This window comes from Eschrichtius robustus, chromosome 20, assembly GCF_028021215.1.
Source record: "Eschrichtius robustus isolate mEscRob2 chromosome 20, mEscRob2.pri, whole genome shotgun sequence".
Classification (NCBI taxonomy): domain Eukaryota; kingdom Metazoa; phylum Chordata; class Mammalia; order Artiodactyla; family Eschrichtiidae; genus Eschrichtius; species Eschrichtius robustus.
In genome coordinates, this window is record NC_090843.1 from 5,265,267 (window position 1) to 5,290,529 (window position 25,263).

Genomic DNA, 25,263 nt, shown 5'->3' on the forward strand with positions numbered 1-25,263 from the left:
GCGCTCCACCCCCTCCCCACGTGTGAGCACCTGCTTTCTTCGCCGCCGTGGGAGCAGAGGACAAGGGTCTGCAGTTGCCTGTGTTCCTTGACTTCTCTCAGCTCACACCGCAAACCCCGTTTTGGGCAAATGAGCACATTTCATGGGTGTCTGTGTCAAGATTTACACCCTGTCCTATAGCCCCCATTTCCACACAGCAGCGGGAAAAAAATTAATCAATTAAATGGAGTTTCGTCTCTTCCAGGATCAGATTCTTTCCCAAGCTAAACTGCTCTCTTTTTTGGATAAAACTAATAATTCAGGAATCAAGATCCTTCCCGAGGCTGTGACTTCCTCTCTCCCCACCCCGAGATGGCTTCTGTGTACACGGAAAGATGATAGGGAAGAAAAACACAAAAGAAAATAATAAAAAATATATCATCCTGGTTTAGAGAAACTGGATTTTCAACATAGATTAAAAGACAGTAGTAGAATAAATTGGAGAGTCAAGGTCATCTTTATGCGTTAGCCAATGGGACTTAACAGACTAATTTGTATTAAGAACATAATTACATATTATTACTGCACAAGGTTTTCATGAATTTGAATGGAGCAAGAAAGAGAGAGAGAAGTAAGTTCCTGTCTGGGGGCAGAAAGAACTTTGTTCTATCCTGAGTTTATGAACTAATTTTTGGTGATAATACAATTTCTAAGAGAGAGTGATTGGCAGTGAGAGCAGCTTTCTCTCAACGCCTTTACTTTGCAAAATATAAAAGGTGGCATTTCTACATCAGTCTTCACGTGCCTGGGGGACATTTTTATTGTCCCACAAAGCCTGGTGGTCTTAGAACCACAGATGCAACCCACCTCTCTCGTGTGACACACGTGGAAACTGAAACGTCGGTAGTAAGAGCCAAAGACGCGGGCAGATGGCCAGGTGCGTGTTACCCAGAGTCAAACTATGACGTCCCACTACCGCACGGTGGCACTGTCTGCCAACCACGGCCTGCCCTCCACCACTGCCAAACGCTCTTAATTCAAGGTAAGGCGAGCAGCTGTGTGGGAGGACTGGAAAGAAGACGTTTCGGGAAGGAGCTGTCAGTAGATGACTCTAGAATTCCAGGCAACGTGGCTTGATGGGTTCAAGAGAAGGGCTTGTTTGCATACACTAAAATGGATCTGCTAAAGTGCCACCTGCTATTGCAAATAAGCAACAGTGCAAGAATTTCCTTCCAATTCTGCTGACGTGATGGAAGGGAGGGGTGGTGGGGAGGACAGCATGGGTGTGGCTGGCTGAGTCAGAGCGTGTCCTCACACCGGGGTTCCACGTCTCAGGCTAGAGACCACTCTCCAGGGAGCCTAGGCTGGGCTTTGGCTCCCGCCTCCCCGCCGAATGCTGAGACCCAGTTCAGTGGGCAGGGAGGGGGGCAAGATGGGCAGCCTTGAGGAAGAGACGGTCTCATCTGGGAACTCGGTCCCGCCACAGGGAGGCCTGGGGACATTGGGAGACCAGCCTGCTCCTTAAGAGACGCTTGGGCGAACTCTAATGAGAAAGCGCATCTTTTATTTCCCTAAATCCCCTCCCCCCGCCACGTGCTTCCCTGAATAAACTTGAGCGGAAGCAGGGGGACACCTTGCCCAGGTGGATGCGCACACACGGGTCTACGCACAGAGACGTACCCATCGACTGCTTGTCCTTGTTTCGAAACAAACGGCTGCTTGGCTGATTAGCAGCTGCTGTCTTAAACGAGCGCTGCTATTTCAACAGGCATTACTGGTTTAGAAGCCAGGCAGAAAGATATACCTGACTTTTGCTTTACTCTTTGATCCGAGGGGCAAACACACCCCTTAAAATTTATTTTGATGCCTGCATGTGTAACTCAACGAGCTATGTTAGGTCCGAATGCAGGCTAAGCTACCAGGCATCCTTTACTAAGTGTCTGGGTGTTGATTAGCATTGGCTGGTCGGGGCGCTCAGCAGAAAAAAAAAAATATCCAGGCTGTGCTCTGTGGCTTCTGCGTGGTGAGCCGTGAGGTGTGTGGCCAGGGTCCTCTGCGGATGCCTGCGGTACCTGTCGGTCAGGGTGTGCTCTCGGATTACAAACGCCTCTCGACTTGTGCTTAAGTCAAAGCTTAAGTAGGAAGCAACTTGTGAAGCGAAATGCTGGCGCATAAATCACCTCGCTCTCCCTGCTGGTTTGAATTATGCCTGCGACCGAGTTAAGTGAGAGCTGAGGGCATGTTTCCTCTCCGGAGCACGCGTGCTCTGGATGTAATGACACTTCAGAAAGGAAAAACCGCTGAAGCAGCCAACTCCCCAAGGACAGGAGGTCTGAAGAATTTCTTCGCGGTGAAACCCAAAGAAATTGCTGTGGGACCAGATCAGAAAGAAGAAAGCTGTGTTTCCCTTGAACTACAGGCGGCCCTTTGCTGGCTGAGACTCGTCATCCTTCAGGGGATGTTGAATTCTGAAGGGATCCCCCGACGATGTAGGCTATCTAGTGCAGGAGGAAGGTGGGCCAGGTGGAAGAAGGCCGGGGGCGGGGGCGCTCCATAGAGGTGATGAAGTAACAGCATCGGAACACTAGATGGCAGCAGCCGCACACAAATTATATGCTGGGACCCTACCTGTCCTCTTTCCTGGTGTCAGAGCCTTTGATGGGGAACTTGGGTATGGCTGTGTTCCAATAAAATTTCATTTACAGAAGCGGGTGTGGGCCATATTTGTCCCACACGCCATCATTTGCCGACCCCTCCGCTAAATGAACAGAGAACTCTCTCTGGCTCAGCTAGCTTGGTCCACACGTCCCAGGCATTTGCCAGCTAACTCTTTTTCTTTTCCCGAATCCATGCAGACCCAGCCCTCCTTCCCTCTCAGCCCCTTTCAGCTACCTATGTGATTACTTATGTCTCCCGAACTTGAATTCTCCCTCCCACATGACAACAGAATCGGTTGACAAATGCTGCCTGTTTGTTCTGCACTTAAAACGTTTTCTTCCCATCAATCTCTCTTCATTCCCACCATCGTCAACTCATCCCTTATCTTCCTCGCAGCTGCTATAACAATAACACGTAGCAGTGGTGTCAATAGCATCTGTTCAATTGCTGGTTTCTTCACACGGATCTGTCTACCTCTTCCCCCCAAAAGTATTCCACTGAGCCAGACTAATGTTTAAGTCTCCTCTTGGGCTTTAACATTGCTGGGCACCGGAACCCACCAAGGCTGTGAGCCTCTTGCTGAAGAACGCACTTTTTCTTTGGCCTTCAGTCTTACTTCCACAAAGCGCCACACGAATCCCATCTCGGTGACATCACCCACCCGCCAGCTCGCAGTACTGACTGCCCTTATCACCTCCGCCTCTCCAGGCGGACAGCCGCCACGCTCCTGTTTTAAGGCCACCCGTTCTATGAAGCGCCCCTGAGATGGGGGAAGACCTTGCCCTTCGTCCACTGGTTTCTTAGGTAATTTGGTTTGCATCCCTCCCTGTGCTCATCTTATGGCACCTGACAGTTTCACCGCCCACTAACCAATTGTTTTAGCTATCTCTTTTGTTACTGATTTTCAATTACATCGCACTGAGGTCTGAGTGTGGTCTGAATGGTATTGATCTGGGGGTGTTCTGACTTTCTCTGTGGCACAGTACTGTAATCAGTTTTGGGAAACATACACACATGTGCTTGGAAGGAATGTTTAAGTTTTTCTAATTGCTGGGTTGGGGGTCTACAGGTGTCCATTATGTACATTTGGTAACGCTTTATTTTATCAGTGTCAGAGAGGGGAATGGTACTCCCCACCATGACTGCAGTTTTGTCTGCTGTGCCCTGCAATTCTGACAATTTTTCTTGAGCATTTTGAGGCTGATGTTGCTAGAAGCGTACGGATGCGGGATCGTTCTGTCATCCCGGTACATTGTTTCTCTTTTCATTAAGTACTGACCTTTATTCTTTCTGTAGCTGTCTGCCTTGAAGTCGGCTTGGTCTGATACTGACATTGTAATACCTGCTTTCTTTTGATCAGCATTCACCTTGCGTCTTCTTTCATTCCTCTATCTGCCACCTTTGCACGTTGTGCTTTAGGTGTGTCGCTTGTTAATTACATAGAATTGGAATTCTAAAAAGCAAAACCTCGCTCTTTCAAAAGATGTATTTAATCGTCTGATGACTGTTTCTGCACCCCTCCCCTCAGTGTTAGCCTGTTTTCTCCTTTTTTTCTCCCTCCCTCCCTCCTTTCCCTCCCACGAAACCCTGGTCTGCAGCATGAGCTAAGGGCGGAGAAGGCTTCCAAGCCTTGCCTGGGGGCTGTTCTGAGTTTTACCGCTGAAGAGTAAGATCAGAGGAATCTGAAAGGAAGAACCCAAATCACAAACTATATATGGATTTGTAAGTGGGGAAGACAGGCTGAAGGAGCGGGTCTGCATGAGGTCACCCTCTTTCCCTCTCTGTGGCCTGCGTGGACATGCTCTCCCCCCACCCCTACTCCTGATACCCTGGACACAGTGGTGATGCGGGCAAAGCTCTAACGGCTCTGCCCACCGGCTGTGACGGGGGTGGGTGGAGTGTAGGGGCATAAAACCCCCCAAGGATGCTTGTTTATCAGAGGGTTTTATGAGGCTGAAAATACCCAGTCCAGCGCCCCAGCCCGATCCCAGCTGGAGAGCCCCGTTGAGGGTTTATGTAACTCAGAGAGGATCTGTCTGGTCTAGGGAAGGGGGGAGTTGGGTTGGAAAGGCTTTCGCTCTGCTTTCTTCAGAAACGTAAAGATTAGCAGAAAGTGCAGGTGACAGAATAGAGGGACATCGGAGTTGACATCTTGAGGTTGCAGGAGATATGGTGCCACCAGACAGGAAGCCGGGCCCGTGAGCGCAGTGCGTGGCGCTGGGCTGTCACTTGCTGGCACAGACATTTCTGGAGCATGTGCATCTCCCCGAGTTCTGGGAGGAACTGGCCTTTGTATGCTTAAGGGGTCAGCCCCGCAGGGCTCCTTAGCACGTGCCCCGCCCCCCCGCCCGACACTGCCCACCCCTGACGTTCCTTGTGGTCTAAACCAAGTCAAGATCAAAACGGCTGTACCTGGGGACAAAGCCCAACTCCCCGTCCCCAGCCCGGGTCAGGAAGAGCAGCCCGCAGGGCATGACGAATCACAATCAGCCCTGGATTTTGGTGACATTTCTTACATTCTAAAGGCTTCTCCCCATCCATGGCTCCTGTGATTTTCGCCACAGGCATCTTGTTAATGATGACCCTGGAGTCAGGGCGAGGAAGTGACTTGGGAGTCCAACAGAATGACAGAAATATCAGAATTGAGAACAGAGAAAATCTCAACCCAGAACTGTGCCAGCCCGCACACGTGTTCGGGGCCTCGTGGAGCAGACACGTCCCTCAACACGAAGCATTAGAATTCAGTGACTACAGCAACACACAGGGGCCCCAGAGCAGCTGAGGGAATCGAGAAAAGGAGGTGATGGGCTGTAAAGAGGCCCCACGCAAGGTTGGGAACGAGGGAAGAGGGGAGAAAGGGATTCCGTGAGGAATTAGTTCCTGGCAACCATGATCCCTAGACACAGGGCAGATCATTAAAGGAGGTGGTGCCATTGCCTTAGGCGGGTAAAAAGTAGAGTTTGAGATTATACCAGTCAGAGGGCAGTGGAGTGAGAAACGTGTGGTTTCGATACAGAAACCAGGGGCCCCTGGACCATCTCTTTGACCTGAATTATGTTTTCAAAATAATTGTGATTTCGAGCACCTTTTAGAGAGTGTGCGTGCCGTCTGTTCGAAGTTCACCTCTGGCCTCGCCACTCCCAACTGTCTCCACCTGCCTGTCTGCACTTATTTGTTACCTCTTAGTTCTCTACAGGCATCTGAGTTTGCCGCCCTTGGACAGAAGGCTCCACCCGCCCTCCTTCAGCCTGGAGGCTGTAGTATTCGTGATTTTGTGGGCACAGGTGGACCAGGTAGCTTATCTCCATGATGCCTCTTTATGGTCCCAAGGCTGCAGCCTTATCTAGGCTCTGTAATTCAACAGAGGGAGAGGAAAGGAAGAATCTACAAGGCCTGCTGATTGTCTAGGGAAGACGAGGGGAAACAGGAAGCCAAGGATGACAGTGAGTTTGGCTTGGTCGACCAGGTACCAGGTGGTGATGGGGAACCCTGGGGTTTTGTATGACAGCGGATGGGGACAATAGTTCAACTTTGGAGATGCTGGGTGCGGGGATCCTGCGAAACACCCGAGCGGAGACATACGGGTGGTGGCCGGACCCGTAAGAATAAGTTCGGGGGAAAAAATCTAGGCAGAAGATCAACTTGGGCATCACCAGCAAACAGATGGAAAATAAAGCCATGGGCATGGGGCAGAATCCCCAGAGAGAGTGCGCTAAGTGAGAAGAAAGGGTGCCCTAGAGATGGAGCGCTGGGGGACATCAACATTTCAGGACGGGCCGCAGGACACGAACCTGCAGAAGAGCCTGTGAAGAGGCAGATGGAAGAGGGAGGCAACCAGGAGAGGCCAGTGGCCGGAAAGAGAAAGCGAGGGCTTCTAAAGCAGAGAGCGGTGAGGAGCGTCAGCTGCTGCCTTCGAGGTACAGCTGGGCCTCCGGATCCTGCCATCCCCCCACGGCTGAGTTCGCGGATGCGGAACCTGCGGAGGCAGGATCCGTGGACACCGAGGGCCGACCGTGGTACTTGAGCATTCGAGGATCTTGGTATCCGCCGGCGGGTCCTGGAACCAGTCCCCCCAGGACACTGTCTTTATCATGTACTTATACATTTAAAGGGTTTGGAGAACAGCATGCGATTATATCCATTGTTGGTTTTCAAAACGGTTACCCATCAGACAGCTCATTGGAAAAACGTGGTGTAAACCTGCTTCTTGATAGAGTACCTCTCTCAGGTATGAGCTTCCCTGACCTCCTCCTCGCCTCCGCCAGTCAGACCTGGGGGGCTGGGGCTGCTGCACGGTTATGTGCAATGTGCAGACAGCTCACCCGAGGCAGCAGGCACTTCCGGGCACCACCGGGTGCAGTGCCACGCTCTAAGGCACTAGGTGTCGGCTTACCTGGCGCTCTCAAAGGTAGCAGATGCCGTCTTTTCTACAGCTCCAAATCCAACTCCAACAGCAAGACCCTCTGAAACAGACATAAAAAAGTACGATGGGTTAGGAATCATTTTTCTATAATACATGCATGTAGAATCGAAGCTTGCTCAGAAGCCAAAGCCAGCAGACTCCTGTGGGCTGGATTAGAACTGCTGTCCATTTGGGGCTGGGTGATGGCCCGACTCGCTTGGTGGGGGAACCCCTGGGACACCGTGGAACCAGTTACACACTTCATCACATTGGCAAATCCCCTGGTCTTTTTTGCATACTTTATAGTTACTCAACACGCTTATACTTAATCAGCTGTTAAGAGCAAGCAGTTTCTTCACTTCTTCCATAAGAAATCAGAACAACAGCATTTTGACGTGACACAATACAGGTTAAAAGCAGATCTTGCTAAGGCTAATCTCTGAAATGGGTGCACCGCTGTATTTGCAAATGCAAGTAAAAGAACTCCATAAAAAAATGGATCTTACATTTTTGGGGCTTCTCTGGTGGCCCAGTGGTTAAGAATCCGCCTGCCAATGCAGGGGACACGGGTTCGAGTCCTGTTCTGGGAAGATCCCACGTGCCGGGGAGCAACAAAGCCCATGCACCACAACTACTGAGCCTGCACTCTAGAACCCGTGAGCCCCAACTACTGAGCCCACATGCCACAACTACTGAAGCCTGCGTGTCTAGAGCCCATGCTCCGCAACAAGAGAAGCCACCTCAACGAGAAGCCCGTGCACCGCAACGAAGAGTAGCCCCCGCTCGCCACAACTAGAGAAAGCCCGCGCGCCGCAATGAAGACCCAATGCAGACAAAAATAAATAAATAAATTTATTTTTAAAAAAATGGATCTTACATTTTTAAATGTCATTGGATTTTTCCATTATGTGTTGATTCTGCAACTAGAAACTAGAAGTTTTTGAGTCCCAGAGTTCATTTGAATTTGACTGTTTTAATCCTTTTTATTAATAAAAAAATGCTTGCCAAAAAAAAAAAAGGTTCATCCCCATCACTACGTCACATAAGATTGCACGAGGCTGCCAGTAACAGAAAATCCACGGAACAGTAGCTTCAACCAAGGGTCAGCAGACTATAGCCCAGGGGCCACATCCAGCCCACTGCCTGTTTCTGTATGGCCTGCAAGCTAAAAATGATTTTTTTTAAATTTATTTATTTTATTTATTTTTGGCTGCACTGGGTCTTCATTGCTGTGCGCGGGCTTTCTCTAGTTGCGTCGAGCGGGGGCTACTCTCCGTTGCAGTGCGCGGGCTCTAGGTGCGCGGGCTCAGCAGTTGTGGTGCACGGGCTCAGTAGTTGTGGCTCACGGGCTTAGTTGCTCTGTGGCATGTGGGATCTTCCCGGGCCAGGGACGGAACCCGTGTCCCCTGCATTGGCAGGCGGATTCTCAACCACTGCACCCCCAGGGAAGTCGTAAGAATGATTGTTACATTTTTAAATAGTCAAAAAAAAAAAAATCAAGGAAAGAATATTTCATGACACGTGAAAATTATACGACATTCAAAATTTAGTGCCCATAAATAAAGCTTTATTGGCACACAGCCATGCTTGTTTGTTGATGAATGGTCTGTAACTGTTTTGTGCTATGTCAGCAGAGAGTAATGGGAGACCAAATGGTCTGAAAACCTAAAATATTTATTATGTGGCCCTTTAAAGAAAGACTTTGATGACCCCGGACCTAAACACATAGGGTTTTATTAGCTCGTGCAACGAGAAGTCCAAGGTGGATATGGTGGCCCAATGACGTCATCACAGACATTGACAATCCATCCTCCAATGGCAGGGACTCTTACAGTCTGCTCTGAGATGGTGTGACCATAGTGTAGCTGGAAGCTTGGGGATGGACAGATGATCTTCCAAGTCCTGTCCAGTAGGAGTGAGCTTGCCAAGTTCACCAACGCCCTGATCAAATGTGGGAGAGCCGTGCTGGTCTGCATATATCTGATGGAGAGGTAAGAAGGGCTATGAAAAAGAAGGAAGGAAGGAAGGGAGGGAGGGAGGGAAAGGAGGGAGGGAGGAAAGGAAGGAACTGCCCCAGTGGCCTGGGATCAGTGGCGTAGAAGCACAATGTTAAGACCCTTTCTGACATCTACGGGGGAGTGCAACCCCAGTCCGAATAGGAAAGAGAACAGCCAATATTGGTCAGAATCAAGACCAAGGGCTTGGGGCCAGGAGGAACTTTTGTTACGAAGAGGGAAGAGGTCAAAATCTGCCGAGTGGGAAGGGCGTGTCTTCTTTTGGGATTCACTGCCCTTTAAACTGCCCCTTTTTGTCCGTGTGTCCTGTTTAGCTGGAGCGGGCCCAGGACGCTGGGATTATAATAATGGCTCTGGGCGGCTTGTCCCATGGTGAGGCCAAAGAGCTCACCTGTGATCCAGTTTGGTTCGCCAGGAGACCACAATGAGGCTTGGAGCCCAAAGACCCTGCTAAAGCATGAAGAGTTCCATTTTGCCTCACCTTACCCTTACGCTCTGTGCTTTGGTCCCGCGGGGGCCTTGCGGGGCAGCTGTGGCCCCTGGAGGCTGTTGGTTGAGCGTCTGGGATTCTGATGCCTCAACAAACATCTCCCCACGTTTCTCGTAACAACCGATCATGGGATACAGAGTCCTAGGACTCTAGAGGTGGAGGAAACCCCAGAGACCACCTGGCACGACTCCTGAGCCACTGCCAGATCCAGAAGCCAAGGGTTTGGGAGTCTTGCCAAAACCAGACAGCAGGATGGAGGCTCCTGGGCCCGGGCTCCCTGCATGCATGACACACACCACAGCAGGCTGCAGAGAAGCCCCCGCTACAAGCTCTCAGCTAAAGCAGCAGCCGAGTCCGCACTGCCAGAGCAGCCAGACTTTTCAAGATCAAGGTTTTAAAATTTTATTTATTTTTAAGGCGCCTGATATCAATTCTTAAGAAAGGCTGAGTCTTCATTCACCAAGTCTATCCTCTAGGACGACTCTAGGTTCCAAAGTAGGCCTTGTAATTCAAGATCTTAGTCTCTCTGTGGTCTTTCTCTGGAGAAATGAGGGGCTGGTGGCCCTTTCTAGGCCATGCCCCGAGGCAGAAGCTCATGAACTGAAGGTGGGAGCCGTCACCTCCAGTCTACGGATCAGAGAGGAAAGGTGACGATGAGCTGGTCTGAGCGCCCAGCTGGGCTCTGATTCTGAGGTCCAGGCTCCTCATTCTTTATAGCTGCTTGTCCTTTTCTTTCTCTTTCAGAAACTTCCTCTGAGGGTGGGCTCTGCAGAAGCCACCACTCCAGGGAGGGGGGTGGATACAAGTTCAACACTTTCAGGTTTGCCTGATGCATCTGACAAGCTTCAAAAGGAATGAGTGTCCTAGGTGAGGTGCCGGATATTGCCGAGAGCTGAATTTCAGGACGGGCTAGGGGTGAATACATCTGAGGGTGTCAGGCATCCTTGCCATTGGGAAGGAGGCAGCCTCTTTTTGTGCAGCCCTTGCATCTCAGGAGTTGGCCATGGTCCCGAGAAGATAAAGTCAGAGGACACCTGAGGTGGTTCCACCTGGCCCGTCTCCTACCTTCGGGGAGCCCAGCGTTTACAAGCCTGCTGTTCTTCACCTTGTTTTGCGCCAACACGGCCCAGACTACAACCCACTCCCATCGGTAAGTGTGGGTCTCCAGCGCGAGGTTCTTCACCAGGTGTCAAAAGCTAGGCAGAGACTGACCAGGGGTTTCCTGACATCAGAGGGGCAAATCCCTCCCTTTGAAAAAACTTGCGTTTCTAAACCATAGACAACAGCTGGTGGCTCTTCTGTTAAAGATTTTGCTCTAATTAGTCATTTTAATGTTAATGATAGTGCGGTCCTGAGGACAGGACCTAACATTAATTGGCAAACTAACCCTTTCTAGTTATTTAGCAAGCAGCCAGCAGCACTTGGTTTACTAATGCTCGCGAGGGCTCATTAGGTTACCCAACTAATGCAGGAGAGAAAGGGCTCGCCCACAGTGACACAGCATCAAGGGGCAGAACCAGGCTTGACCCTCAGTTCCCCCTCCTGGCCCCCCACCACCCCAGTTGGCTGACGTGGGCTGTGGTTTTCTCCCAGGTGTGGGCGGGAAGGGCTGGCATCAGAATATCTGTATCCTAAAGAGGTTGCGGGCAAAGTGAACACAACCTGCCTCTGCCCAGCCCTGTACCTTGGCCACGCCCAGAGTGGGTACCACGCCCCCCCCCACCCCCCCACCCCCGCCAAACGCACACCACATGCTGCCTTAGGAGGTGGCCAACTCCGTCTCCCCCTGGATTTAGAGTAAAGGAGAGGAAGAAGAGGTGATGGAGGAAGGGAATGTAATTGTTACCGTCTCTGAAGGTGGAGGGATTACCTGAGGGCGAAACTAATGAGAAACCAAGACAAATGACCCACGCGGAACATAAATAAGGGAATGAAGGCAGACACTGAAGATCAACAGATGGTAGAAGGAACCCGCGGGGTGAAAGAGAGCAGGGGAAAAAATGCGACTGGCGTTCACACCCCCAGGTCTTCCACCAAACGTGCAAATTAGCGAGGTAATTAAGACAAGAATCCAATGTGGCTGGAATACTGTTAGCAAGCCAGACCTCTTTTCACAGCTACTGCCATTAACTCAGATGCAGACCGAAGGAAAACAAACTTCCAAACCTGGGGTTATAAGCCCCCGGGATGCAGGGTGAGGCAGAGTCCTAAGGGCAAACTTGAGAATAAGCTCTAATGCAGATTCCTCCAACCCCACACCCCTGCTCCAATCTTCTGGGGGGGCGTTGGAAGGTGGGTGTGGCGGCCTCTCTCCATCCCCCATCCCTCCTGAATCTCCGTCTCTCCTCATCCTCGGGGCGCGGTGGGGATGGGGGCGCATGGGCTTTTTGTTGAGACGGACCTGGGCTCAAATCCTGGTATATGATTTAAGGTTCTTGTACAAAGGAAAGAAGGATGACAATGCTTTGCCTACAGGACGGTGTGCACCCAGCAGGGGTTCTCACTGCTGACATTCTGTTGTGAGAGGTTGGCCTGTACAGCCTAAGACGCTGGGCAGCGTCCCTGGCCTCTACCCACTAGATGCCAGTAACACCTCCTCCCCCCAACCATCCCCTCCCATCAAGGGGTACTTTTCACAAAAATTTTAAATTATTCTAGAACGCTCTTGGAGTTTACATAGGCGGTCGGAAAGTGAACGGTTAAAAACTAGTGTCGGGCTTCCCTGGTGGCGCAGTGGTTGAGAATCTGCCTGCCAATGCAGGGGTCACGGGTTCGAGCCCTGGTCTGGGAGGATCCCACATGCCGCGGAGCAACTGGGCCCGTGAGCCACAACTACTGAGCCTGCGCGTCTGGAGCCTGTGCTCCGCAACAAGAGAGGCCGCGATAATGAGAGGCCCGCGCACCGCGATGAAGAGTGGCCCCCGCTTGCCGCAACTAGAGGAAGCCCTCACACAGAAACGAAGACCCAACACAGCCATAAATAAAATAAATTAAAAAAAAATTTTTTTTAAACAAAAAACAAACAAACAAAAAAAACTAGTGTCTTAGTCCATCCAGGCTGCTATAACAAAATATTGTAAACTGGCTTCTGGGTGGCTTAGAAACAACAGAAATTTGTTTCTCACGGTTCTGGAGGCTAGAAGTCCAAGATCAAGATGCTGACAGGCTGGGTGTCTAGTGAGAAACTACTTCTTGGTTCTCAGATGGTGCTTTCTCTCTGTGTCCTCACATGCTGGAAGGTGCAAGGGAGCTTTCTCGGGCCTCTTTTTTAAGGGCGCTAATCTCCTTCCTGAGGGCTCCACCCTCATGACCTAAACGCTTCCCAAAGGCACAACCTCCTCATACCATCACTTTGGGGGTTAGAATTTCAACATACGAATTTGGGGGGCCGGATGCAAAACATTCAGACTATAGCAACTAGTATTTTCTTTTTTTCAACTGAGGGCTTAGAAGCTCTTAGTTTGAAGCACATGGGGTGGAGCTCACAGATCTTCTGTAAGAGACCTCTCCAGCCTCCAAAAACAGTGACACCTATGTGATTGCAGCCCTGCCTGACTTTCATGGGCATCAGGTCCCATGAGTGGATGGGAAGGAACGCCTATGTGGGGTAGAGAGAAAGGGGGTTATCTTGGTTCAGCTGAAATCCCTGCTGGGGTGGAAACAGGGCAATCCGAGTTGCTGTGGGGACATCCTGCTTCCTCCTGCCTGGCTGTGCTCCTCTGCATGTGGGTCCAGCTGTCAGATGATCTCAGCAAGAGTGGAGCTTCTGCAATGGAACTCAGTGGTCTGACCAGGGCTGAAGCCTGTAGGGTTTCATTTCTCTTGTTCTGGGTAACAACAGCAACGCAGGAAAAGAGCAGCGATGTTATGACTTTTTTCCCTATTTAACTGTTGCTTTTTTTTTTTTTTTGGAACTATAAAACAGCAATTTCCTATGATCCAACCTAATGAGTTCTGGAAATATTTTTTTAAATATTAAATTTAAGACAGCAGCTAACATCTCGTGGGGGCTTAAGAATATTCAGCACAGCCACCAACAATGACGACGACAAACCTCAAAGCTGGAGAGATGGGGAATTCTCTGGCAGTCCAATGATTAGGACTCGGAGCTTTCGCTGCCATGGTCCGGGTTCAATCCCTAGTCGGGGAACTAAGATCCCACAGGCCGTGAGGCCAAAAAGAAAAAAAAGGTGGAGAAATGATGCGAAACAGGATGGCTTACTCATTCCCTTCTCCATTGAGGACAGAACAAGAGAAAAACGAGTCAAATTGCAGCCAGAGGGATTTAGGCAAGGGAAAAGGGGACGGAAGAGGGTTTTGAAACATATGATTAGCTCGTTGAAGGGAGGCTGAGAATATCCCTCCCCTGGGTGGAGAATTGGTCTCTGAAGGTGGTGCTACTCCCCAGTCAGGGACGGCTGTGATGGGGAGAGAAGGGTGAGGTGAGAAGAATGGAGTGGGTGGCCTCATAATGTCCCTTCTAGCCCTGTAACATTACGTGTGGGCCCAGTTCTAGGAGAAAGTCTGAACATCCACTTATTCGTTCCCAGGTCACTCATTGAAAATAGAGAAAGAACCATCTTAGCGTATCTGCTGCTGGACGGGACCATGGCGGCCATGGGGGTGGCCTCAGTAGCCGCCAAGGGTGCCGGGCGAGCTCAGCTTCGATTCCTCCTCTGCTCCTGCCCATCTGGGCACTGTCACTAAGCTGGGAGACGGGTACCAGGCCAGGTGAGGGGGCCATGTCACATCACATGACAGTAGGGGTTCCCTGGCCATCAAGGGTCAACGTGTCTGGCTTACACACACCAATGGGGCAGTCCTGCTGCCTTCATTCCCACTCTGATCCCATAGCTTGGCTGAGCCTTCTGGGGAGACTGGCCCCCAATATGCTAAACCCCCTGCCTGGCCTGTCTTTGGCCGCAGATTTCTAGCGGGAAGGAAACCCAGGAAGGTGGGAACTCTGATCATATTACACACTTATTAAACAAAATGTTGGTATAGCCCAGCCAGGTATTGCCACAGAATTCCTATAGGGTTTCGAAAAGGCCCTCTAGAGAATGGAAGTCATCACCTTAGTGTTATTTTTTTGGAAAAAGTAGTTCGACGCACTTTTCTACCATGGATTACGAACCCTGCTATTCATAGCGGATGAAGTTAAGTGTTGGGAAAGATGAAAAATAGCGGTGTTCCAGAAGAGTTGAGTTGAACTCCAATTCTTAGCAGTATCAATAAAGTCACGTCTTGGAGTATACTAAGAGACGTCCATAGTTGAAGATACTCTAACGTTGAGTCCCACTCTAATTGAAATAACTTCCTCATTGATGTTTGCAAGTGTGCGGGTTTTGGGTGTTTTTTGGTTTCGTGCATATTCTACCGTCAGCAGTTAGGCTCCCCTTACACAACGATGGACCCAGAAAACCATGCTCCTCCAGTCACTCCAGCCAAAAGCTACTCCCATGGCTTCACTCCCACTTCAGAGTGTCACTGGAAGGAAGTCGTAGGGGGAATTAAGCCAGATACCCCTCCTTGCCGAAACGTCCGAAGCTGAGAGCGAGCACGTGCACGGGCACAGCAGATAACCCAGCTTGCCACCCGCTTCGTGAGAAGGATGCTCCTCCCCACAAAGGACCGGGATGCCTGGGCAAGGCAAAGGCAGGTGAGCCGGGGAGTCAGCTGTCCCCCAGCAGCATGCTGGTGTCATCCACTCTGCGCCCCTCGAAAACCGACAGGATCGAACTGTGAAGGATCCTACCCAGAGGATTTATCAGCCCTCAGGAAGTGGACGGCCACTGACCCCTGCTCCTCCTCCCCTGATTCCACCCGAAGAGGCACTGCAGCCTGGGTCCGTCCCAGGTCAGGGGGAGCAGCCTTGCCGCAGGGAAGGGCAGCCCGGGGCCAGCTGCCTTGGAGTCACACCTACACCGCTGTCGGTGCACCTGGCTGCACTCTGCCCTGCAAGCGGCGTCCTAACTCCTGGACACGCCTGGATGGGGAACACGTTTGGAGGTGCGGAGGGGTACTTAGCCATGGTTTTGTAATTCCTCCGGACTAGAGAGCCTCAAGAAATTGGGAGGAAAGGCTCTGTTAAATCCCTTTGGAGGACTTTTCAACAAAATTAGACTTTGGTAGTTCTTTTAGGATGATGAATAATCCCCATTATCATGCCCCATAGTTGACTCCCACCAAAGTATCTCCAGAAACCAGGCAAGGGAAAGATTTTGACGTCTCAGATCACTGCTATGTTTCGGTACATCGAATGCAGATGGTGTAGCACAATGATGTAGCTAATGGGGGCAGTGGGGGGAGGGGAGGGGTACATGCTTTCTTACAGGGAAGTTAACTCAGGAGGAAATTAACCCTCAGCCCTGCACACCCCAGTTCTGGGGCTGCCAGGTGCCAGGTGGGGGCCCGCGGGCTCCTCAGGGTGGGCCCCACGTGGTCCGGATCATGAGGCGTGGACCTGTCCGCACAGCCATGGCTCCTCACGCACAGGATGGAAAGCTCAGAAGCTGTCATTGTCCTGGCCCTCCACACCTTGTAGACAAAGCTGACCTACAGGAGGAGAGAGTGTCGCAGGCATGCTGACAACAAGAAAACTGGCCCGGAGGTGTTCGTATCTATGTTTCATCCATCCCTGGAGCCCGAAGCCCGGCTGCACCTCCATCCTTCCTTCGTGTGTTGGAGGTGCACCCACATCCTTTCAACACCCCGCTTTTCTCCCAAACCACTCTGAGTTCTCGCTTTGCAATCTGCAGCCCAAAGACTCAACAATTCAGCCAAACTCTGTCTAGGCGTTCTAGGTTCATCATCTGACTTAAACCTGTCCAGACCTTACAAAATTGATACTATTTGTATTTTCCAGAAAAGGAAACTGGGGTTCAAAGTGGTCAAGCAACATGCCCAAAGCCACACAGCTTGTAAGATGCTCAGCCCACGTGTTCCTTCTGGTTCAGAGCACATCACACTGACTTCTGGTTTAATTGATCATTATGACTCCTTCCTGCTCGGGACCCAAAGGACTGGACACTGAGTCAGTGTCAGCAAGAGGGTCCACTTGGGTGCCATCTCTCCAAATATTCGTCAAATAGCCATTAGGTGTTGTGTAGGATACAACACACATTGTGAGACGTGGTTCCCATCTTTAAGGGATTCACAATCTAGAATATTCTTTTAGAGTCATAAAATTAGAAACGTATTTCTCTGCTCAAAACGTTTAGAAAGAGCGATCTGGAGAACAATGTTGAAATATGAGGAAAGCTGGAGTCTGGGGACAGAAGGGAGGCGGGGGACTGTCTGGCAGAGATTGCCGTATTCGGGCACAGGGTGAGGACCAGGTTCGAGTGGGCGGATCGGCCTCAGAGCGTTGCCAGGCACTGGCGAGCCTCGGTGAGGCCCCAGGCACGAGGGGAAATCGCAGGGGATGGCTGAAGGGATGCCGAGATGAAGTCTAGGAAACTGGCATAAAGGCGTTAACTCAAAGGGGAGGTTTGCAAAGGGCATTGACTGGGCAGAAAAGGATGAATATGGTTTTTGATATGTTGAGTCCAAAGTAAAAAGTCATTGAATGCAGATGCTCTAGGTGGCTCCAAACGTATAACAGGTTGGGGATGAGAGGTATGAATTCAGCGAGCCATCTGCAATTCTAGCTAACAAGTGTGGAGGCTCCGTCTGGGCTCTTTACTGAACTGTTTAATCTGGTCCTTTCAACAGCCCTATGAGATTGGTACTATTGTTCGTCCTGTCAGAGATGTGGAAACTGGTCTCCACACCCCTGGGCTCTGCTCTCTCCGGCTTTCCTTTACTGCTTTCCAGGATTCCCTCCGTTCAAACCCTCATTAGTACTAGTACTATCTCAATTGCTACTATCTCCATAAACTTGAAGACCATTTTCCAGTTTTACTTTGTCAAAGACTTTAGGCACATAAAAAGGCCTCATTTCACACTCTTATTTTGAAACTAAAAGGTGGTTGTTTTCCATTACACTGCTTTTTAATCACGGCGATATCCTTACACATGGAAAAAAATTCAAAATGCTCAAAAGAGTCTAAAGTAATAAATTTCCCTATCTCCACTTCCCCACCCCTAGTTCTACTCCCAAAAGGTAAAGTATTTTTTAACAATTCTGATTTTCAATTCTCTGATGGGTATCACTTTAAATAACATGAATACATTGGTTTCTTAATTTATCACAGTCTTGATTTAGATAGTCTGTTGACAGCATGACGGTTTCCTCCTTATCGACCTTACTCTGTTGAGTCTTCCTTATAAATGTTGAGGAATACAGAGCACATGCTTCCGACCTCTGCTTTCTTTCTGCCTTTATCAAAGTTAGAGCGTTTGATATTGTTCTGTAAATAACATTTCATTTATGATTTATTCTCAGGCCAATTCAGAAAAAATGCAATCCAAATAAAAAGTGAATTTACAATATTGGTGCTAACATATTATTCTTTATATAATCAGGTTGCTATGTGAAGGGAAGGAAAAACAATCCTAAGGCTTTAAACTCTTCCCATTTGAAGAAGATGGTCCCAAGAGTCAAGGCCCAGAGGATTCCTTCTTGATTCTTTTTGGCATTCTTTCCATCTTCTAGGTCTTTTTTTTTTGAAAGGAGAAATAGATAAATTTATTTTTATTTATTTTTTTTGAATTTTTGAATTTTATTTTATTTATTTTTTTATACAACAGGTTCTTATTAATTATCTATTTTATACGTATTAGTGTATATGTCAATCCCAATCTCCCAATTCATCACACCACCACATCTTCTAGTTCTTAGATACCATCTTCCTTCCTTTCTCTTCTTTCCTTCCTTCCTTCTCCCTCCCTCCCTCCCTCCCATTCTTTCCCTTCCTTTCTTCCTCCCTCCCTCCCTCTTTCTTTCTCTCTCTCTCTCTCCCTTCCTTCCTTCCTTCCTTCCTTTCGCAATTGTTACTTTTAACAATTAAATACATACAACATTTACCATCTTAACCATTTTTAAGTGTATGGTTCGGTGGCATTAAATACACTCACACTGTTGTGCAACCATCACTGCCATCCATCTCCAGAATTCCTTTCACCCTGCAAGGCTGAAACTCTGTCCCCGTTAAACTCTAACTCCCCCTCCCCCAGCCTCTGTCAACCACCGATCTACTTTCCGTCTCTGTGGATCTGACACCTCCAGGTCCCCCCTACGAGTGGACTCGCACAGTATTTGTGATGCCACCTTTCTTATGTGTCCTGTTTCCCCTTTCTTGGGTTCCTTCTTCATTTTGTTAGAGGACCTCCTTGAGCTCATAAGAGATGAGTGGGTGATAAACTTCTGAGTCCTTGCATTTGTAAAAATAATTTTGATTTTGCTCTGTGACTTAACAGCTTGACCTGATAGAAAATTCTAGGTCCTGGATGACCTCTGCTCAATATCGAGGTCATTATTCCATTATCTTCTCGGACCCAATGTTGCTGCTGAGAAGTCTGATGCTAATTTGATTCTTGGTTCCTTGTAGTTAAGCTAACTTTTCTCTCTGGGAGTGCTTAAATTTTTTCATCCTTGTTTTTTGGAGTTTTGAAATCTCGCCAAGATCCATCTGTGGGAGAGGTCTTTGTTCATTCATACTTCTCAGCACCAGGTGGCTCCTTTGAATCTGCAAGGTTGTGTTTTCCTGCCCTTTAGGACAAATTTCCCTGCATGTTTCTACTCCCATTTTACAGCCTTGCCTTTCTGTCTGTGAGCTGGAGGCTTGTTTTCTGCTTAACCTTCCAGATGACCAGCTTGGCCTTTCATCCGGCATATTCTTATCAGTCTACCCAATTAACCTCAGAAAAATTCTTTAACAATTACAGTATTAATTTTGAGGAAGACTTTCTTATTCTCTGACTGTTCCATTTTCATAATAGTCAGTTCTTGCTTTATGGGTATAATGATATGCTCTTGAACTGGATGAACATATGACTTAGAATTTTTACAATCTTTTCTTTGGTCTCTTGGGTTATCTGTTTTCTCCAGGGTAGGCTGTCTTATTCATTTTGGTCCTTCTTTCCTATTCTCTGGGTTTTTCTCCTGCGTCTGGTGGTCCTTAGCTCTGGGAGTGCATTCATAGAAGCAGAACAAGGCTGACCAAGGAGCTAGAAAGGGCTTCCTCTGTGGTTGGTTGTACAGTCTGTCTCCTCAGGAGGCAAATATACAATTTCATTTCACGAGGTTACTGCTTCGACTTGGCATTCGAGGCAGAGAGGATGAGAGAGGACCAAGGAGGAGAAGAGAAAAGTGCAGGAATAATAAAGCTAAGTGTCATCGATTTTTAGATTACAACCTACTACAGTGTTAAAAATGATTTAATAACATGTTCTCCACATAGCTACTTCCTAAGCAACAACACCAGGTGCGATGGGCAGCAGCGGGGTGACGTCTGCCAGGAACGTGATATAGGAGGCGCAGAGCATCTCTCGGGAACAGGTCCGTTCTCACACATACACACACACACAAAATTCACACACGTGTAGGCGGAAATAGACTGAGAAGACGGCCTAAGTACACGGGAACAAAAGTCTGACTCAGTTGTTTTAATTGCTAGAACACTGGAGCACACTTTCACAAGCCTGCCTTATTATATATACACAACACCCTGATGGTTTGTCATACAGAAAGTCAGATCTGGTCTCTCTGATCAGGGACAGCAAGCTCAGGACCACACACACACGGGGACCCTGAGGGAGGAGAACGAACCAGCCCCGGGCGCTGGTTTCAAATACCTGCTGGGGTCACGGCTGAAAAACAAGAAAGGTCTATGAATTTGTCTGGAAATAACTTAAAGGAAACCTTTGCAAGTAAAGTGTTAATAAAGAGATGGATGAAAGGCAGATTGCAAAGGATGAAAGAGGAGCAGGAGGTAAAGAAGTGGGGGCAGTGGAGTAACAGAGGGAAGCAGACGGGCGAAGGAGCTAGAAGGAAAAGTTAGGACCAAACCCACCATGATGAAGCAATGGTATTTTGAAAACTAACCAAGAGAAGCAGGAAAAGCACAGAGGAGCGAAAAAATCAGCGAGCAGAGGAGCTGGGAGAATGGCCTTGGATCTCAACCTGCACGAGCAACAAAATTGATGACGGCTGGGCTGAACAAGGTAGCACCCAGTCAGCAAAGGAGCGGTAAAGACGATCCCATAAGTCACTGCAAAACACTTGGCAAATTTAAAGTCCGGCGTAAATGCCAGATATTAACAGAGTATTCAACTCAGCCAGCAAGGTGCTCTAAAGCCCAGAGGTCTTCTTTTAATTAATGTCAGGTTTGATCCAAGACATTCCCAAGACACATGGGCGGGCGCTCAGAGAGTCCTCCCCTGACCAGCTTCATCAACAGCTCCTGCACTCCCGGAGAACCTGCTTTCGTGCCTGGCACCTGCAATCCCGTGTTTCTTATGTGGGAGATGCAGGACAGACGTGGGCTATCTCTGGAGAGTAGGGGACCAAGAGATAGCTGATAGAGGAGAGGAATGTGGCAGACATAGGAGGCCGCCTTGACCTCATTTCCTTAGACCCACTGCAGGCCTTCCCTCCATCCCTGCCCAAACACAACCCTCTTCTACCACTACAGACAGACAACCCAAACGCCCGGGAAGTTCCAGCCTCCCCAGGATCTGTTCCTTATTATTTCCTGTTCATGATTGCTTGCTGCAGCTCTTCTGACTTTTAGGGCCCAGCTAGACTGTTGCTTGTTTGGGATGAGGAAACAGGCCTTGACCTCCAGCAGAGAAGTGTTTGGTCTTTCTAGAGGTTCTCTCCCTAGACTGTGGTTTTCAGGTGGCTGCTGCAGGGTGGAGGCGGGGACAGTCTTAGCCGCATCTCCAGGGAGAGGACGTAACGGTGGAAAGGCTTTCCGTGTGACTTAAATTCTCATCCATGAACCCTCCAGTCTCCTCCCCATCTTCTTCCCCTCCTACAAAAGGAAAACCGAGGTCCTAGATCAATGTTTTCCAAATGGAGCTCCATGGAGCACCAGTAACAACTGAAGAGGGTTGTTGTTGTTCTTTTTTTTTGAATTTTATTTAATTTATTTTTATACACCAGGTTCTTATTAGTTATCCATTTTATACATATTAGTGTATCCGTGTCAAATCCCAATCTCCCAATTCATCCCACCACCAACCCCCCGCCACTTTCCCCCCTTGGTGTCCATACGTTTGCTCTCTGAAGAGGGTCCTATAGTCAAATATCGGGTTGAGCCATCTGATATAACTGCTATTTAATCGTTGCTTTATTTTCCCCCTGGAACTATAAAACAGCAATCTCATATGGTCCAACCTAATGAGTTCTGGAAACCCCGAATATACAGAATCCACATGAATATTTTAAAGGCTCGAAGAATTCCCCACAGTGAAGAAACCTGTACAGCTTTGTTTTCCAAATGTATTTGACGATAGAACCCTTTTATTAGATAACACCTGTTAACGTCTTGCAGAACCTGTGTTTTGTGGGACTTGTTTTTCGGGAAACACTGCCTGGGAGAATTCAAAATAATTAAGAGCTTTCTAAGCTGGTCTCAAACCCGTCTCCCCCATCACATCACTGTATTTGAATAAAAGGAAATTCACTCTTCCGTGTGTCTTACTCATTTATCCAACTCACAGGACTTATGGAGTGTTCACTCCATCCATACCAGGCATCTGCCTAGAATTGTGGATGCGCTGAAACACGAGTGTTCCAGCCAAGGAAGCAGCCCTCTAAGGAGGAATGACCAGCTTGGCTTGGAGGAGTCAGTGAGGACTGCATGGAAGAAGCGATTTTTGAATCGAGGTTTCGTGGAATTTTCCAGAAAAGAAAGCTGGTGGTCAGTGCCCAGTGCGGTGAGGCAGCCCCAGCTCACCTGGCCACACCCAGTCCTGTTCTCAAAGCCTGCGTCCCAGGAGCCCAGATCACCTTGTTAAGGGAACCAAGGACCGAAGCCAGCCGCCCTAGCCAGGCACGACAGTAATCACTTGCATGAGTTCTCTTACAACAGGACGTCCTGGTAAGGAACTCGGAACTAACAAGCTACCACCAACCGGAAGAATTCGGGGAAGGTCAAAAGGAGAGAGGAGACGCCAGTCCGTGTGTCCTACCAACCTCCCAGAATCCTTCCCGCTGGAATCCACCTCGGCTGAGCGATGTGCGCACCACCAGGAAGGACCCTGCGTCACAGTGACTGGCCAGAGACAACCCAGAAACTAACCCCATCACCATAAAACCCGAGACTGCGAGCCACGTGGCAGGGCAGTTCTCCTGGGTTCCCTTACCCCCCTGGCTCTCCACCCGGGCGCCCCTTCCCATTAAAGTCTCTTGCTTTGTCCGCACGTGTGTCTGTCTCCTCGGACAATTCATTTCCGAGTGTTAGACAAGAGCCCGCTCTCGGGCCCTGGAAGGGGTCCCCCTTCCTGCAACAACCTGGCAAACGTGATTATTCGTCAGCTGCTTCCGCTGCCTTGTTATCCCCCATCTCCCTTGATAATGGTTTACTCCATTTCTTTTGGATCCAATACTTTGCCATATGTTCTGAAGTTAGAGCCCAGTGGGAGGCCCGGGGCCGCTAACCACTGGCCTCTTTCCCAGGACCCTTCCCCCTCTGACTCCTTGTCTGTCTCTGAGCCTCATCACACATCTGGCCAAGGATGTCCCAGGGGGCTGAGTGAGGGGCCATCATGATGGCTGACCTTTTGGGGGGGGGTGGGAGACAGAAAGTGGGGTCTCAGAAACTGTGGCTCACAGAAAGGGGAGAGTGCAGGGGGAGCCGTGTGCTGCGCTGCCCCCGTTGGTTTGCAAGCCCTGGGCCTTCATAGTAGCAAAGCAGTGGTGGAAACGAAGGTAAAACTCTTCTGCACTTGCCCGGGGCAAAGGGCATTTCTACAATTTAGAATGATGTCCACCCCATTCCGGCCCCGCCCCCGCCCCAAATTTCCCTTGATTCATCCGAAACGGTAACTGAAGTGGACCCCCTGGCGGGGAACTGTGCATTGGCTCCAGGCACTGGGTCGTTAGCAGGGACGGCAGACTTCCTCTTACGCTTGCAGCCCTTGGGACCCCCCCGGGGCCCCATGCTTTCCCCTAAGGTAGCCCCAGGGTCTGTCTCATGAACAAGAAGAGCCTAAGTGGCCTCACCAGTGAGACAACGCATGGACCACCGGGTCTGGACAGAGTGACGGGGGCGCAGACGTAAGCTGGCCTGTCACCCGACTCGTGTTCCCAGATCAGTGGTTTGGGTCTGACCCTGCATCTGGCAGCAGCTGTATTACACGCCTGCAACTTGTAGCCCAGAAATAAGAGGGAACGTGAATAACGGCAGGTGTGGGAGAGGGCGGTCAGCCACCAAATTCTGCGGACCTACCACAAAGGGTCATCCGTCCGGTGACGGTGGAATCAGGTCAGTCTGACTGGAGGTACCCGCCACTGATGTGCAGCTCTGGGGAACTGGGCTGGCCAGGGTGCTTCCCTTTCCAGTGAAATCCCAGCAATCCGTCCCCGCAGCCACAAACTTTTAAAAACAGGTCAATCGCAAGCCGTCTGTTTTTCAAGCTGGTAATGGCATATCTGTCAGCTTCATCTTTATCTTTGTGTTCTAAGGTTCCCCCCAAAGAGAGATTTTTTAAAAACTTTCTCTCATCCTACAAAGGACAGTCTGACTCAGAGCTTGGCCCAGCGCTGGTAGCGAGATAACAAGACATTTTTCATCAGCCTCTGGAGCTCAGACAGCGCTGCAGCCGTCAGCCTGTGCGGGCTTCTCCACAGTTGGCCGCTAGAGGGTGGCCAGGAATCACCAAGCCCCTGGGAGCTCCTCTTGGCAAAAGAGGCCACAGGGTGTTGCGGTGGAACGTGAGATGCAAATCTAGGAGTGAAGGTGATGTCGAGTGGCCTGAGGTCATTTACCAGTGGAGTGTCCTTCCACGAACTAACCCAGGGGCTTCGCGCTAGACCCGGGAGGGTAGTATAACACCTACCCCACAAGGCTGAGGTGAGGGTCCAGGGAGATGGTGTGCATGAGAGGTTTCCCCAGCAATAAAGCACTATGTGATGCAGGCTGAAACCGGCGGCCTATGTTCAGCGGCCATAAAGGTGGAAAGAGAATTAGTCTCGAAGGAACCATAGCCCAAAAGGGGGTCTAATCACAGCCCTATCCCTCACTGGGTGGAGGAAAACCTAGTAATTTAGTCATTTTAAACGTGTTTTCCTGGTAAAGGTAGAATTTTCCAGTCCTTGGGACTTTTGGTTTCCATGGATCCGCTTATCTTCTAGAAAAAGGGGGAAAGAAATCACTCATTCTTTTATAGTCATGTTGACCAACGGCCAGAGATGCTGCCCAGCCTGCATCCATCCCAGACGGGCACCTAGTTTTGCCACCTGTGAAACGGGTGAAGGTGCTCTGTCATTACCTTTCCTGTCTAAAGGTAAAGACAGACTGATCAATATCTAGGCGATGGCACCCGTGTACCACAGACCCATGGGTCGGCTTGGCCATGGGAGGTTCAGTCCTTCGCCTCCACGCACTTAAGGATGGACTCAGGTTGGGAAGCGTTGGTGTCCTCGGGGTAACTGGCACACAAGGCTGTCTTAGCTGTTGCTTCCATGAGCATCATAATCGACAAACACTTCCTGAGTGTCTCCTTCTACACTGAACAACTGAAGCCAACAGAACATTGTTATTACTACTATTACTGAGGTGAGATTCACATAACATACAAGCCACCATTCTCAAGCGTACGATTCAGAA

General features: G+C 49.5%; 1 protein-coding gene across 6 annotated transcripts in view; it reads right to left on the reverse strand.

The window, feature by feature from the left end:
• SLC39A11 (solute carrier family 39 member 11) overlaps window positions 1-25,263 on the reverse strand; it is a 422,853-nt gene that overhangs the window by 59,521 nt on the left and 338,069 nt on the right. For all 6 annotated transcript variants that reach the window (XM_068531048.1, XM_068531047.1, XM_068531049.1 and 3 more), the window contains one exon: window positions 7,031-7,100. In XM_068531048.1, the coding sequence (XP_068387149.1) occupies window positions 7,031-7,100 (70 nt within the window). The remainder of the gene's footprint in view (window positions 1-7,030; window positions 7,101-25,263) is intronic.